The sequence below is a fragment of the Ammospiza nelsoni genome, chromosome 28, assembly GCF_027579445.1.
Source record: "Ammospiza nelsoni isolate bAmmNel1 chromosome 28, bAmmNel1.pri, whole genome shotgun sequence".
Taxonomy (NCBI): Eukaryota; Metazoa; Chordata; class Aves; order Passeriformes; family Passerellidae; genus Ammospiza; species Ammospiza nelsoni.
This window is the reverse complement of record NC_080660.1, coordinates 1,220,527-1,235,601: the sequence shown is the minus strand read 5'-3', so window position 1 is coordinate 1,235,601 and position 15,075 is coordinate 1,220,527. Positions and strand designations below refer to the sequence as shown.

The 15,075-nt window shown below is 66.7% G+C and overlaps 3 protein-coding genes across 3 annotated transcripts; 2 read left to right on the top strand and 1 right to left on the bottom strand.

The window, feature by feature from the left end:
• Positions 1–102: 102 nt before the first annotated feature.
• On the top strand, positions 103–5,184 carry TARS2 (threonyl-tRNA synthetase 2, mitochondrial). The gene is made up of 18 exons (XM_059490050.1): positions 103–159; positions 261–475; positions 1,001–1,124; positions 1,218–1,339; positions 1,413–1,530; positions 1,646–1,707; positions 1,792–1,870; positions 1,957–2,100; positions 2,176–2,274; positions 2,649–2,815; positions 2,890–3,052; positions 3,126–3,263; positions 3,335–3,412; positions 3,487–3,587; positions 3,886–3,987; positions 4,275–4,347; positions 4,428–4,542; positions 4,973–5,184. The coding sequence occupies exons 1-18, from the start codon at positions 103–105 to the stop codon at positions 5,119–5,121; spliced, it is 2,106 nt and encodes a 701-aa protein (XP_059346033.1). The 3' UTR covers positions 5,122–5,184.
• A 976-nt stretch (positions 5,185–6,160) lies between these two features.
• ECM1 (extracellular matrix protein 1) lies at positions 6,161–10,123 on the top strand. The gene is made up of 7 exons (XM_059490312.1): positions 6,161–6,224; positions 6,937–7,008; positions 7,364–7,662; positions 8,139–8,504; positions 9,132–9,352; positions 9,750–9,837; positions 9,914–10,123. Exons 1-7 carry the CDS (start codon positions 6,185–6,187, stop codon positions 10,085–10,087), a joined length of 1,260 nt encoding a protein of 419 aa, XP_059346295.1. The 5' UTR covers positions 6,161–6,184; the 3' UTR covers positions 10,088–10,123.
• A 676-nt stretch (positions 10,124–10,799) lies between these two features.
• CTSK (cathepsin K) lies at positions 10,800–14,533 on the bottom strand. The gene is made up of 9 exons (XM_059490322.1): positions 13,756–14,533; positions 13,424–13,717; positions 12,580–12,724; positions 12,342–12,464; positions 12,109–12,264; positions 11,811–12,029; positions 11,568–11,733; positions 11,386–11,491; positions 10,800–11,304 (listed from the first exon to the last, which is right to left on the bottom strand). Exons 3-9 carry the CDS (start codon positions 12,703–12,705, stop codon positions 11,205–11,207), a joined length of 996 nt encoding a protein of 331 aa, XP_059346305.1. The 5' UTR covers positions 12,706–12,724; positions 13,424–13,717; positions 13,756–14,533; the 3' UTR covers positions 10,800–11,204.
• Between the last annotated feature and the right edge of the window lie 542 nt (positions 14,534–15,075).

Here is a 15,075-nt window from a genome sequence, read left to right as displayed (position 1 = left end):
CTGCGGCGCCGCCGCACGGGCGGGCGAGTCCAACGCGGCTTCCGCGGGGGGGGGTTGCGGAGGCCCATCCCCGGTTCCGGCGGAACGGGCGGAGCCTCGGCCATGTCCGCACGCGCCGGTTCGCGGCTGCTGCTGGCGGGAGCCCCGCGGCGACACCGGGTGCGCTCGGGACCCCCGGGACCCCTCATCCCCCTCCCGCCCCACCCCTGCCCGCTTCCCCAAGGGCGGCCCGGTGACCCCGCCGCGATTCCCGTCCCCAGGTGTCGGGGCCGGAGCCCGAGCGCCTCCGGCTCTTCCAGCGGCTGCGGGCGGCGGCGGCGGAGCGCTGGGACGGGCCCGGGGATGGTGCGGGCGGCGGCACCGGGAGCGGCCGCCTCGCTCCGGGGACCCCGATCCGCATCGCGCTGCCCGGCGGGCGCCGCCTGCCCGGCCGGGCCCTGCAAACCACCCCGTTCCAGGTGGCCACGGAGCTCGGGTACGGCCCGAGGGCTTCCCACGCTGTCCCCGGGGTCCCCGCAGTGTCCCGGCAAGGTTCGCGGGCCCCTCAGGGTGTCTGCAGGGTCCGCAGTGTCCCCGTGGTGCCCTCTGATCCCCACAAGGCCTGCAGGGTCCAAATGTCCCCATGGTGCCCCTCTGATCCCCACAGAGTCCCCACAAGGTCTGGAGGGTCTGCAGTGTCCCCATAATCCCCAAGAGTCCCCATGAGGTTCTCATGATCTCCACAATGTCCCCGTAGTGTCCCCGTGATCCCCACAGAGTCCCCACGAGGTTCACAGGGTCTCCACCATGTCCCTGTGGTTCCCACAAGGTTCCCGGGCTTCCTGCTGTGTCCCCACGGTCCCCTCAGAGCCCCCACAGGGTCTGCAGGGCCCACAGTGTCCCTGTGGTGCTCCCGTGATCCCCACAGAGTCCCCACGAGTTTTGTGGGGTTCCTACCACGTCCTCACGATCCCCACAGAGTCCCCACAGTGTCTCCACGGTGTCTCTGGTGTCCCTGTAGGGCTGGCCTGGCCCAGGTGGCCTTGGTGGCCCGGGTGAATGGGACCCTCCAGGACCTGGACCGGCCGCTGGAAGGTGACACCGACCTGGAGCTGCTCGACTTCTCCACACCTGAAGGGCGGGAGGTGAGCCTGGGGTCTGGGGGGCCGAACCTGCACCTGGCTGTCCTCACAGCCCCCGTGTCCCCAATGTCCCCCGTGTCCCCTGTGTCCCCCCAGGCTTTCTGGCGCTCCAGTGCCTGCGTCCTGGGGGCAGTGGCAGAGCAGATTTTTGGGGCCACGCTTTGCAGCAGCCAAGCCACCGAGGATGGCTTCTTCTGCGACGTGCACATGGGCAGCAGGTAGGGCTGGGCAGGTGCTGCAGGGTCCTTGGGGTGTCCCCAGTGTGTCCCCAACGTGTCCCCGTGTCCCCAGGACGGTGCAGAGCGCGGAGCTGCCGCTGCTGGAGGAGGCCTGTGCCACGTTCGCCCGTGCCCGGCACCGCTTCGAGCGCCTCGAGGCCACGCGGCAGCAGCTGGCTGAGCTGCTCCAGGTGTGTCCCCCTCCCCAGAGTGTCACGGGAGGCCATTCTGGGGACATTGGGACCTTCAGCGTCACCCCTCTAATGTCACCAAGCCCCCATCACCCACCTCCCTGTCCCTCCCCAGCACAACGCCTTCCAGCTGCAGCAGCTCGAGGAGGTGACATCTCCCACGGCCACGGTGTACAGGTGAGCACAGGGACACGTGGGGTGGCCCTGTGTCACCTCAGCTGTCACCACAGCTGTCCCCACATCTGTCTGTTCCTCCCTCAGGTGTGGCCCCCTGCTCCAGCTGTGCCCCGGGCCCCTGCTGCGGCACACGGGGCTGATCGGAGCCCTGCGGGTGCTCACGGTGGGTGTCGGCTGGGGGTCCCTGTGCCCCGCCCTGCTCTTGGGTGGGGTCCCCGGTGTCCCTCTGATGTCCCCCTGTGCCCACAGAGCTCGGCTGCGCTCTGGGGGGGAGCTGGGGGTCGGTCCCTGCAGCGTGTGGCCGCCGTGGCCTTCCCCAGTGCCCAGGAGCTGGAGCAGTGGCAGCGGGCGCAGGAGGAGGCGGCTCAGCGGGATCACCGCAGGATCGGCAAGGTGGGAGCCCTGCCAGGGGCTGGGGGGGCCCGCAGAGCCACGGGGGTCACCCCAGTAACTCCCTGGATCCTGCAGGATCAGGAGCTCTTCTTCTTCCACAAGTTCAGCCCTGGCAGCTGCTTCTTCCTGCCCCGTGGTGCCCACGTGTACAACACCCTGGTGGAGTTTATCCGGGTATGACCCCCGTCATCTCCCTGTCACCACATCACCCACACCCCTCTGCACCCCATCCCCACCCCAGCTGGGCACTGCTGTGCCCCACAGACCCCACTGCACCCATCCCCACCACAGCTGTGACCCCCCGACCCCACTGCACCCCATCCCCACCACAGCTGTGCCCCACAGACCCCACTGCACCCATCCCCACCACTGCTGTGACCCCCCCGACCCCACTGCACCCATCCCCACCACAACTGTGACCCACAGACCCCACTGCACCCCATCCCCTCACACCCAGACCCCTCTGCCCACCCTCCCAGGCCCTGCAGCCCCCCATGCCCGATGCTGTGGGGCTCAGCTGATGTCCTGCCCTGTCCCTGTCCCCACAGAGCGAGTACCGGGCCAGGGGCTTCAGCGAGGTGGTGACCCCCAACCTGTTCAGCCCCCGGCTCTGGGAGCTCTCGGGGCACTGGCAGCACTACAGCCCCCACATCTTCTCCGTCCCTGCCACCCCCGAGACCCTGTCCCTCAAACCCATGAACTGCCCGGCCCACTGGTGAGTCGGGCGGCCCTGGGGTGCCCTGGGGGGGCTCCTGGGGGCAGCCTGTCTGTCTGTCCGTCCGTCCCCAGCCTGATGTTCGCCCACCGGCCGCGCTCCTGGCGGGAGCTGCCCCTGCGCCTGGCGGATTTCGGGGTCCTGCACCGCAACGAGCCCCCCGGGACCCTGACGGGGCTGACGCGGGTCCGGCGCTTCCAGCAGGATGACGCTCACATTTTCTGCACCCTGGAGCAGGTGTCTGTGCCCCCGAGCCCTCCCTGTGCCCCCCAGAATGTGCCACCTGCCCCTCCTGACATCCCTTTCCCAGCTGGAGAGCGAGATCGATTCCTCCCTGGATTTCATCCGCGCCGTTTACGCCGTCCTGGGCTTCTCCTTCCGCCTGGCCCTGGCCACGCGTCCCGATGGATTCCTGGGGGATCCTGAAACCTGGGATCGTGCAGAGCAGGTGGGACGATGCCCCCTCTGTTGGTGCCCCCTGCTCTGTGCCCCCCTGACCCTCCCAACCCACCCCTGCAGCAGCTGGAGCGGAGCCTGAGGAATTTCGGGCAGCCCTGGGAGCTGAGTCCGGGGGATGGAGCCTTTTATGGGCCCAAGGTGAGGAATTTGGGGAAGGGGGATCCCTAAAGGGACAAACCAGGACCCTTCTGGAACCTCTTGATTCCCACCAGATCGATATCCGGATCAGGGATGCTCTGGGGAGGCACCACCAGTGTGGCACCATCCAGCTGGATTTCCAGATGCCTGAGAGATTCGAGCTGGAATATGCCAGGTATTGGGAGGGGAGCAGGACTGGGGGATTTGTGGGGGCCAGGATTGGGCTGGGGTTCAGGATTGTTGTGGGGGGATCAGGATTGGGGCTGGGGGATCAGGATTGGGATTGGGAAATGTCAGGATTGGGGCCTGGGAGGGGGCTCAGGATTGGGATGGAGGGGCAGCAATGGGGCTGGGGGGGTCAGGATTTTGGGGAGTGTCAGGACTGGGATGGGGAAGGCAGAATTGGGGATTTGGGGGTATCAGGACTCGGACAAGGGGTCCCCCTGCCCCCCTGACCCCCGTTTTCCCCCCAGCCCCAGCGGGAGCCGCGCGAGGCCGGTGCTGATCCATCGGGCTGTGCTGGGCTCCGTGGAGCGCATGGTGGCCGTGCTGGCCGAGAGCTACGGTGGGAGATGGTGAGGGGGGACCCCAAAACCACCCCACAGCTCACCCCCAGTCCCTCAGACAGCCCCCATCCCTGGGACAGAACCCCCAGTTGTGTGGGCCCCCTCATCCCCAGTGTCACCCTGTCCCATGTTGGGACAGACACTCCCCAGTTTTGGGGACACTCAATCCCCAGGACACTCTCCGGAACCCCAAGTTACCTCCATCTTTGGGGTTCCTCCATCCTGGGGGCACCCCTGCAACCCTTGGGGCACCCCCTCCCTGTGTGTCACCCCCAGTGACCCCTGGTGCCCCCCAGGCCGCTCTGGCTGTCCCCACTGCAGGCCATGGTCATCCCACAGACCCCCGAGGTCGAAGACTATGCCCGGGAGGTGAGTGTGTGACCCCCCCCCCGTGCTCCCCCATCCCCTGTGACCCCCCAAACCACCCCACACTGACTCTGGGGGTGCAGGTGCAGGCAGTGCTGAGGAGGGGGGGCCTCCTGGCTGACCTGGACGGGGACCCCGGGACCACCCTGGCACGGAAGATCCGCCGGGCCCAACTCGCCCACTACAACTTCCAGTTGGGTAAGGGTGGGGCAGAGCCCCAGAACCCCCCTGGGACCCCCTTGGAAGCCCCTTGGAGCCCCCCAGGACTGGCTGGACACCCCCATCCACATCCTGGGTGCTGCTGGGGAGCAAAAGTGAATCCCCTGGGAGCCCCCATTATGAGACCCCCTCAGGAATCTGCTGAGACCCCCCAGGAGCTCAATCCCCCCTTGGGAATTCACCAGCACCCCCTGAGACCCACTCAGGACCTCTCCAGAGGTGTTTTAGGGACCCCTCTGAGACCCCCACCCCCTTTGGGACCACCTTTAACCCCCCTGGACTGTTCTGGGACCCCCCCCAAATCCCTGCCCTGGGACCCCGCTGGGGTGTGCTGTGTTTGGGGGGTGCCTGTGCGGGTCGGGGGGCTCGGACCCCCCGTTTTTCCCCCCTGACGTCCGTGCCCCCGCAGTGGTGGGGCGGCGGGAGCGGCAGCGCGGCACCGTCAGCGTCCGCAGCCGGGAGAACCGGCAGCTCGGCGAGCTGGAGCTGCCCCGGGTGCTGCAGCGGCTGCAGGAGCTCAGGGACAGCCGCGTTCCCGACGCCGAGCAGCGCTTCTGACCCCTCCTCACTCTTATCGGGGGGCCCCGGGACCCCCCAACTCAATAAACTCTGGGAAACGTGCTGGATGTTGTGGGAGCTGAGACTGGGGCGCGTCTCGGTGCTGGGGTGCTCGAAGCCCCCCCGAACACCTGGGGCTCCTTCCTGAACTCTGAATCCCTTCCCCGGACACCTGGATCCCCTTCCTGAACACCTGAGATCCCCCATTGAGATTTGGGGGCCCCTTCCCGACCTCCGGGGTCCCACCTGGGGGGCAGGACCCCCCCAAACCCCCTGGATTCCCTCCCCACAACCTGCCCGGGTTGCGATTCCCGGGTTTTCATTCCCAATTTTCCGTTCCCACCGTCCCTTCCCTCTCCCGAGGTGCCCCCGGCACTTCTGGGTCCCTCCGGCCGGGATTTCCCCCCGCCCACGCGTCGGGGAAAGTGGGGGGGTTGCGCAAAGGCCGAGTCACGGAGCCGCAGCCCCGTTGGGCAATCGGGGGGGGGACACACGGGGCTGTCCCCCCACCCCAGCCCAAACACCTGCCCGGGCGGGTCGGGGCTTTGGTTATCCCGGGATAGCACAGGAGCCCCCCTGGCCATAGGCTGTGACTCTTGGGGACATCAGCTGAGGGACCCCCCCCCCTGTCCGGGGGTCCCTCTGGAGGTGCCCGTTCAGCTCCCCTACTCAGCACCGGGGGTGACTCAGTGGGTGGGGGCCCCAAAACGGGGTAAAACCCACAAAAATGTGGTTTGACCGCTTCCCCCTCCGCTGACGCAGGGGTCGGGGGGGGGCGCTGGGGCCACCAGAGGGGGATCCGGGGCTACCGGGGTGGGGACGGGACCCCCGGGGTGGGGACGCGACCCCCGAGGTGGGGACAGGGCTGGGACAGCCTGGCCGGGGTCGGGGTGCCCCCCTGCCCCAGTTTGGGGGTGCGGATCCAGCGCAGCCCCCCGGGGACCCCTCCCGGCTCTGCCGCGACGTCAGGGCCGTGACTCAGCCCCGCGGGATGTGGCCCCACGCCCGAGCCGGCCCTTCATAAGGCGGCGGAGCCGGCGCTGACCCTACAGCTCCCGACGCCATGGCGGCCTTCGGCCTCTTCCTCCTCCTCAGCGCCGCCGGTGAGTCCCCGCGGCCCCCGCCCAGGGCCCCCCTGCACGCCTGGGGCCCCCCAACACCCGGGGCCCTTTCCCGAACTCTGGATCCCTTCCCGGACACCCGGATCCCCTTCCCAAACACCTGAGATCCCTCACTGAGATTTGGGAGCCCCTTCCCGAATTCTGGATCCCCTTCCCGGACACCTGAGATCCCTCACTGAGATTTGGGGGCCCCTTCCCAAATTCTGGATCCCCTTCCCAAACACCTGAGATCCCTCACTGAGATTTGGGGGCCCCTTCCCGAATTCTGGATCCCCTTCCCAAACACCTGAGATCCCTCACTGAGATTTGGGGGTCCCTTCCCGAACTCGGGTCCCTTCCCCGGACACCTGGATCCCCTTCCCGAGCTCCCGGGTCCCACCTGAGCTCCTGGCCAGGTGTTTGGGACGCCTCCAGGGACGGCTGGGTCCCCACCCCGGATGTCGGGGCTGCTGCCCACGCACCTGGATCCCTCCCAGATGCCCGCAGGAGCCTGTCCCGAACACCTGCAGCCCTCCTGGGTGCCTGGGTCCCCTTCTCCAGCCCCTGGGACCCCTCCTGAACACCTGGGACCCCTCCCCATGATGGGGCTCCAAGCCCACAGGTCTGGGGGGTCCCTGCTCGCTGTTCCATGGGTGGGGGGATGGAGAGGGGGTGACCCTGCTGACCCCCCTGTGTCCCCCGTCGGTGACAGCAGCGCTGGCCTCGGGGCATCTGCAGCAAGTGGTGCAGGAGAGCCTGGACCTGCGGCCCCCCAACATCAAACAAGGTGAGGGGAGGGACCCCCGGAGGTGGGGGAACAAAGGGGGACACCCAGGGGTGAAGGAGAAAGGGGGACATGCAGGACTGGGGAGAGGGGGACACCCAGGGCTGGGGGGACAAAGGGGGACACCGAAGACTGAGGACAGAGGGATGCGCATGGGTGGGGAATTGGATGGAGGGGACACGGAGGGGTGGAGGGACACGGGGACACCGTGATGGAGGAGAAGGGGGACTTGGATGGGGGAGACACGGGGTGGGAGCGACATGGCGACACTGAGGTTGGGCACAGGAGTGGCACCACAGGGCAGAGAGGGGCACACGGGCACAAGCGCCCACCGTGCCCACCCCGCTCCCTTTCGCAGTGCTGCAGCAGGAGCAGGTCCTGGACGTGCCCCCCGACATCCTGGTGGGGGGAGCCATGGGCCCCTCCAGGGACCCCCCAACCTGGGGCACGGCCCTGGACGGGTTCCCCCCCGCCTGGCCCATGGCCGCCACCGTCACCCGGCACTGCCGGGACCCCCCCACGCTGCCGCCGCCGCTGCCGCTGCCCCCGAACGCGTTCGCGCACCTCCGGCGCCAGGCGGCCGCGCTGGCCGCGCTCCGGCCCCGCCTGAACGATTGCTGCCGCCACCACAGCCCGGTGCCCTGCGCCCAACGCGCCGTGAGTGGGGACACCGGGAAACGGGGACACCGCGGGGGTGGGGACATCGGGGGAAACGGGGATAGTGTGGGGATGGGGACACCGCGGGGAGAGGGGACATTGTGGGGATGGGGACACTGTGGGGATGGGGACACCGGGGGGAAAGGGGACAGTGTGGGGATGGGGACACTGCGGGGAACGGGGACACCGGGGGGAAAGGGGACACTGGGGAAATGGGGGACACTGGGGGGATGGGGACAATGTGGGGATGGGGACACTGAAGGGAGAGGGGACACTGTGAGGAGGGAGGAGACACCGCGGGGATGGGGACACCACAGGGATGGGGGGACACCGTAAGGGACACGGGGACACTGCTGGAGGGGAAGACGCTGGGGCAGGTGTAACGTGAGGACATCGCGGGGACAACACCGGGAGAGGGGACTGTGACACTGTCACAGGGAGGGACAGGGGTGACACCGAGGGGACTGTGCCCGCAGTGGACGGACGTGCTGGACGGGTTCTGCACGGATGAGTTCGGGGTGAAGACGCGGCAGTTCCACTGCTGCCGCCGCCACGGGGCCGCGCGGCGCCGCTGCTTCGCCCAGGGGACCCCGGCCCCCACCCGGGACCCCGTCCCCACCTGGGACCCCGACACCGCCTGGGACCTGGTCAGCGAGCCCCCCTTTCCTCCCGGCGAGCCCACGGCCACCAACATGGGCAACATCTGCGGGCTGCGGGCGCTGCGCCCCGGCCCCCCCGGCCCCGGTGCCCGCTCCGGGCCCCGCGTCCGCCTGCGCGTCCGGTTGGAACGGGAGTACGGGCGGTGCTGCCGCAACGAGAGCCTGAGCTGCGCCCACAGCGCCGTGAGTGGGGACAAGGCTGGGCCGGGGGGGACACGGCTGGGACAGGGGGGACGAGGATGGGCCGGGGGGACAAGGATGGGACGGGGGGACAAGGATGGGAGGGAGGGTGACGGTGCTGAAGGGTTCGGGGTGTCCCAGGTGTTTGGGAGGGTCTCAGGTGTCAAAGGATTGGGGGTGTGCAGGTATCCGGGAAGAGGAGACAAGAGTTTGGGAAAAGGACCCAGATGTTTGGAAAAGGGACTGAGGTGTTTGGGAGAGGGACCCAGGTGGTTGGGAAAGGGACCCAGGTGTTTGGGAGGTGTTTGGAAAAGGGACTCAGGTGTTTGGGAGGTGTTTGGGAAGGGACTCAGGTGTTTGGGAGGTGTTTGGGAAGGGACTCAGGTGTTTGGGCCGGCACTCCGGTATCCGGGGAGGGGCTCCCGGTGTCCCGGCAATGACCCATGTGCCCGGAGCGTGACCCAGCCACTCAGAGGCCGGGAAGGCTCCCAGGTATCCGGGAGGGTGACAAACGTGTCAGGGAGGGGCCCCGGCATCCGGGGAGGGCACGGAAATGTCCCAGGGCTGACCCGGGTGTTCAGGGCTCGGGGGTCCCAGCGTCCCCCCTGACCCCCAGCTCCTCCTCCGCAGTGGCTGAAGGGGCTCAATCGCTTCTGCCGGGAGGAATCCGCGGTGAAGACGGGGCAGCACCGCTGCTGCAAGCGGGGGGGTCCCAAGGCCCGGGGTCGCTGCTTCGCCGCCGCCGCCCCCCACCCCGAATACGACCGGGAGCTGCACAACGTGAGCCTGGCCCGGCCCGGCCCGGCCCTGCTGCGCTCCCTGTGCGGCCCCACCCGGCTCTTCACACAGAGGTGCGTGAGCCCGAACAGCCGGGGGGGACAGCACGGTCCCTGCTTTTGGGGGGGGGGGGGGGACAGCACAGTCCCTTCTGTTTGTGGGGGGACAGCACGGTCCCTCCTTTTGGGGGGGGGGACAGCACAGTCCCTTCTGTTTGTGGGGGGACAGCACAGTCCCTCCTTTTGGGGGGGGGGACAGCACAGTCCCTTCTGTTTGTGGAGGGACAGCACAGTCCCTCCTTTTGGGAGGTCCCAGCTTTGCAGGACCCCTCACCCCCATCCCCATCCCTGGCACTCTCCATTGCTCGGGAACCCCTTTTTGGGGAGGGGACTCATCAGTCCCTTTCCCCCGCCTAAACGCCCCTTGGAGGTGCCCCCCGTGTTGACCCCGTGCCCGTGCCCGTGCCCGCAGGCGCCCGGTACCGGAGCTGCTGGGGGCCATGACGGCCGCGTGCTGCCCGCTGCCCGCCGAGGAGCGCGGCGCCTGTGCCCGGGAGCAGGTGAGTGACCGAGGGGGGTCAGGAGCGCTGGGGAACCCCCCAGAACCGCCCTGACCCCCCATCCCCATGCCCACAGCTGTCCCAGGGCATCGCCACGCTCTGTGCCACCCCTGGGGACGCCTGGAGGGACCCCCAGGGCTGCTGCTCGTGGGAGGAGCCCGAGCGGCGCCGCTGCTTTGACGACGCCTACCTGAGCCAGGTGACCCTGGGCGCCGCCCTGGCCCCCCCGCCCCACGGCTACGAGGAGTGAATCCCCCCCGGCAGGAGGGAACAATAAATGAAGATGTTGCGGTGTCACCCCTGAGTGTCCCTTTTTTCCTCCTTTGGGGACTTCCTTATGCCTCACTGTCCCCATTGTTTCAGGGGGGCCCCGTTCCGGGGTGTGGCGGGGTGTGGGTGGATATTGGGGTGTTTGCACTCCTGGGGTGTGTCAGGCCTGCTGTGATACCTGTGTTTGGTTTTGGGGTGTGCTGTGGTCACCACGCTCAGCCACGGGCACACACGGCCCCGTGCCCCCCCAGGGGTCTCTGTGCACCTCTTCCCACAGGGGCATTGTCACTCGTGTCCTCCCCATGGCCACAATCACAGGAGGTCCCCAAATTCCCCATGGTGACCCCCCCAGCCATGGCTGACAGTCCCTGGGGAGGGTCTGGGGGACTCTGATGGGGCTGGGGGTGTCCTGAGTGTCCATCCATCCATCTGTCCTTCCCTGTGTCCTTCCTAGAACCACCCCCTCCCCAGATACTCCATCCATCCATCCATCCATCCATCCATCCATCCATCCATCCATCCATCCATCCATCCATCCATCCATCCATCCATCCATCCGTCTGCCCCAAAATTCCCCAGCAGCTTCTTCTCACCCTGTTCTGCCTCACATGGGATTCCTAGCCCCTTTGGGAAAAGGAAGAATTTTTCCCATCCCTGAGGCTTTTTTCCAGCACAAAGCAAACCAGTCCAAGCCTTATTCCCAATTTTAGTTGAAAAATAAAGTCAAGATCACTCTCAGCAGCCTCCACTGGGATACAGGGTGGAGGGAGAGGGATTTTTGTTCTCCATTGGGAATATTCCACCTCCACCCCAGTGCTCCTGAGGCAGAGGCTGGTGTGGAACCTGGTTCCTGAAGCATGTCTGGGTGGATTGGCCTCCACAGATCATGGGAATGCAGAAGCCAGCATGGCAAAGTGTGGAAAACAGAGTTGAGGGGACTCATCCTCCATTCCCTGCAGGTGAATTTCCCTTTTCCCAGGGGAAATTTCTCATGGAAACAAAGAATTCCCCCCGGGAGCACCGTCACCTTTGGGGCTGGGAGGGAAGGGGCCAAGCTGGAGGCAGGGCAGTGGCTAGGGAAGGGCTGGGTGGGGTTGTCACATCTTGGGGAAGCTGGCCAGGTTGGCCACACCGCAGGCATTGTTCATGTTGCGGGCCAGGAGGACGTAGCCCTTGTTGCCCCATTCCTCGCCCCAGCTGCAGGGTGGAAAAGCAAAACCTGAGCCTCTGGAAGACCCCAAACCACCTGCAATTCCCAAACCATCCTAAACCCTGTACCTGTTCTTGATGATCCAGTGCTTGGTGCCTTTCTGTGCCCCGTAGCCCACGGCCAGCACGGCGTGGTTGATGTTCTCCGCGTTGCAGCTCTCGTCGTAGTACACGCCTTGGGGACACAGCCGGTGTCACCACGAGTGCCTCAGCTCCCCGAGCAGCCCCCTGAGCTCCCCCCAGCCCCTCACCTCGGCTGTAGAACTGGAAGGAGGGCAGGCTGGCATCGATGCCCACGGAGATGGGCCCAATCCTGGCCACCGCCCTCTTCAAAGCCTTCTCGTTGCCCTCGGGGATCTCGCGGTAGCCGCGGCACTTGGCCGCCTTCCCGGTGGGGCTGTACATGCAGCTCTCGTCCTGGGAGGGGCCAGGAAGGGCAGGTGAGGTGGGGATGGGAGGGATGCAGGGGGCTTTGGGGCCGGCACCCCTCGCACCTGGCCGATGTAGGGGTAGGAGTCCTCGGAGTCGATGCCGCGGTTCTGGCGGACGTACTCGAAGGCGTTGGTCATGTAGCCGCCGCCGCAGCCGTCGTTGTTGGCCACGCAGTCCACCAGGTTCTGGGGGCTGAGGGACAGCAGCTTGCCCGTTTTCCTCTTCAGCTGCCCCTCCAGGGCACCCACCGAGCTGAAAGCCCAGCACGAGCCACACTGGCCCTGTGGGGACACAATGGGTGACACCAGGGTGACGCACTGGGGTGGCACTGAGGTGACACTGAGGGCACACCCATCTCACCTGGTTCTTCACAGGGGTCACGTAGCCTTTCTTACGCCAGTCCATGGCAGCTGGGGCTCTCTCACTCCAGTCAGGGACAAAGAGGGTCTCGTTGTGGCGTTGGTGACCTCGGGGCACCTTCAGCCCTGTCATTGTCCTCACCACCTCCTCGCTGGTCTGGGGAAGGAACCCCGGTGGGTGGGAGCACCCAGAGGTGCTCAGCCCCCCCTCTGTCCCCTGCCAGGGACACCCACCATGTCACCCAGGTGGTTCATGGCCAGCTCGAAGGTGTGGAGGCCCAGGGAGTGCTCCAGGTTGTGGGTGTTGATGTATTTGAGGTTCTTCTCCCAAATCAGCCTCCGCGTCACCTCGTCCGCCTGCGCCGGGGGGAGATGGTGCTGGGACAGGGTCCTGCTTGTGCCCCCCACCCTGGGGACATCTTCCACCCTGGGGACATCCCTGGGGGTGTCCCAAACCCCATTTCCCCCATACCTGGCCATTGTATTGCTTGTGGTGGGTTTTTTTCCACAGCTCCCACTGCGCATCCAGTTCCTGCTCTGGGTGCAGCTGGGCCGGAGCCGCAGGGACCAGCAGGGCCAGCAGCACGGGCCACCACATCCTGGGGACAGCCTGGGCGCTGGGGAGGGGACACAGAGTGAGCAGGGGGGGCTGGGGGGGGCAGGACCCTGTGCTCACCCTCCTGTGGGGCTGGGACCCCCTGCACCCCCTGATTTGAGGCCAGGACACCCTGCACCCCCTGATGTGGGGCTGGGACACCCTGGCTGGGGACTGGGACCCCTTCCTCCCTCAGCTTGGGGCCAGGACCCCCTGCACACCCTGCCTTGGGGCTGAGACTCTCTGTACACCCTGATTTGGGGTTAGGACCCCCTCTACACTCTGCCTTGAGCCCAGGACCCCCTGCACCCCCTGATTTGGGGCTGAGACCCCCTGTACCCCCTGATTTGGGTTTGGCACCCCCTCCTCCCCCGATTTGGGGCAGGGCTGGCCCGGCGCCGGCATCACATGAGCCGGCACAGCTGGTTCCCGTTACCGCTCCGGCTCGTTCGGCAGCCCCAAGCCGGGATGGGGAATTTTGGGATGCAGAGGATGCAGGGGGGGATGTCCCAGCCCTCCTGCCCCTCCCTGCTTCACCCACCGGCCCCCAGCCCCCCGTGATGGAGCAGGACCCGCGACACCTCCCCGAGCTGGGAACCCCCAGATCTGCTCGATGTACCGTGCCTCAGTTTCCCTTTTCGTCCCCCATTCCCACTGGGATCCGTTTCCCTGGGATGAAACCCACCCAGCGCCCCCCGGGGGACCCCTCGCCGCCGCTTACCGAGCACGGAGCCGTCGGTGGGAGCGCCGGGACGGGGCCTGCGGGAGCCGCGGCCGCTGCGCCTTTTATGCTCCCGGATTGAGGAAGTTTGGAGGCAGCCGGAAAATTTTGGCAAGCGTCGGGTTTGGATGGGCTGGAGGGAAGGAGGGGACGGGGAGGGGGACGAGGGGGCTGCCCCGGCTCCACGTGATGCTGCGGGACCGGCTGAGTCAGCACCGGCACCGGCGCGGGGCTGCTGGCGGCTCCTGCCCGGGACATCCTCCGGTTCTCGGGACGCGCTCCTGTCCCTGGGACCTTCTCCTGTCCCCGGGACCTTCTCCTGTCCCTCGGACCTTCTCCTGTCCCTGGGATGTCCTCTTGTCCCTGGGACCTTATCCTGTCCCTGGATCTTCTTCTGTTCGTCCCTGGGATGTCCTCCTGTCCTCGGGATGTCCTCCGGTGCCCGGGACCTTCTCCTGTCCGTCCCTGCGAGATCCTCCTGTCTCTGGGATGTCCTCCTGTCCCCGGGACCTTGTCCGGTGCCCGGGACCTTCTCCTGTCCCTGGGATGTCCTCTTGTCCCTGGGACCTTCTCCTGTCCCTGGACCTTCTCCTGTCCGTCCCTGGGACGTCCTCCTGTCCCTGGGATATTCTCCTGTCCACCCCAGCATCCTGCCCTGGGGACACCCTCCTGTCCCAAGGATTCTGGCCCCAGGGACACCGTCCTGTCCTGGCATCCCAACCTGGGGATGTCCTGCTGCCCTGGGGACATTCTCTTGTCCTGGTATCCCACCTTGGGGACATTCTGCTGCCCTGGGGGCCACTCTCTTGTCCAAGAATCCCACCCTGGGGACATTGTCTCGTCCTGGCACCCCACCCTGGAGACATCCTGCTGCCCTGGGGGACACCCACCTTGTCCCCAAGCCCTCCCCGTGTCCAAATCAGACGGGGTTGAGCACCCACTTCCCTCAGGAGCAGCCCGACACGGCAGTTTGGGGACATCCTGTGACAGCAGGCACGGAGGACAGGACCCTCCCTCTGTCCCCAAGCCGGGGCTGCCCCCCCCGTGCCCAGTTTGGGGGTCCCTGGCAGGGGGAGGAGCTTCCTGCAGTGACTGTCACCTCATCACGTGGCACCAGAGCCATCCCAGACATGTCACACTGGGGACAACGACATCATCACCACTGTCACCGTCACCCTCCAGCCACGGGAACAAGGACAGAGCCAGGAGGGGACAGCGGGGGGATGGAGCAGCACAAGGTGGGGATGGGTCACTGTCACCCCTTCCCCTTCCCCACGGGGGTCCCCAAGACAGGGGCCACCCCCTGTGACCTCTGTGGGGACACAGAGAGGGGACACAGAGGGGGCTGAGTCACCCCGGGGCTCCAGGGCACAATCATCCCCTGGAGCACGAGGCCCTGACGTGGCACCGAGTGACCGGGAACTGGGGACAAACAGGGACAAATGGGGACAAACAGGGGAGTACGAGGGGTTTTTGGGGGGCAAAAAGAGAGGAGGAGGCTTAGGGGGGGAAAATAGGGGAGAAAACAAGGAGGGAACAGGAGTTTGGGGGCCAAAACAGGGAGGGGATGGGGACTTAGGGACATTCCTCCACGAAAGAGGCAGAAATGAGACAAAGGTTGGAAAAAGGGAAAAAAAAACCCTCTCTGTTGG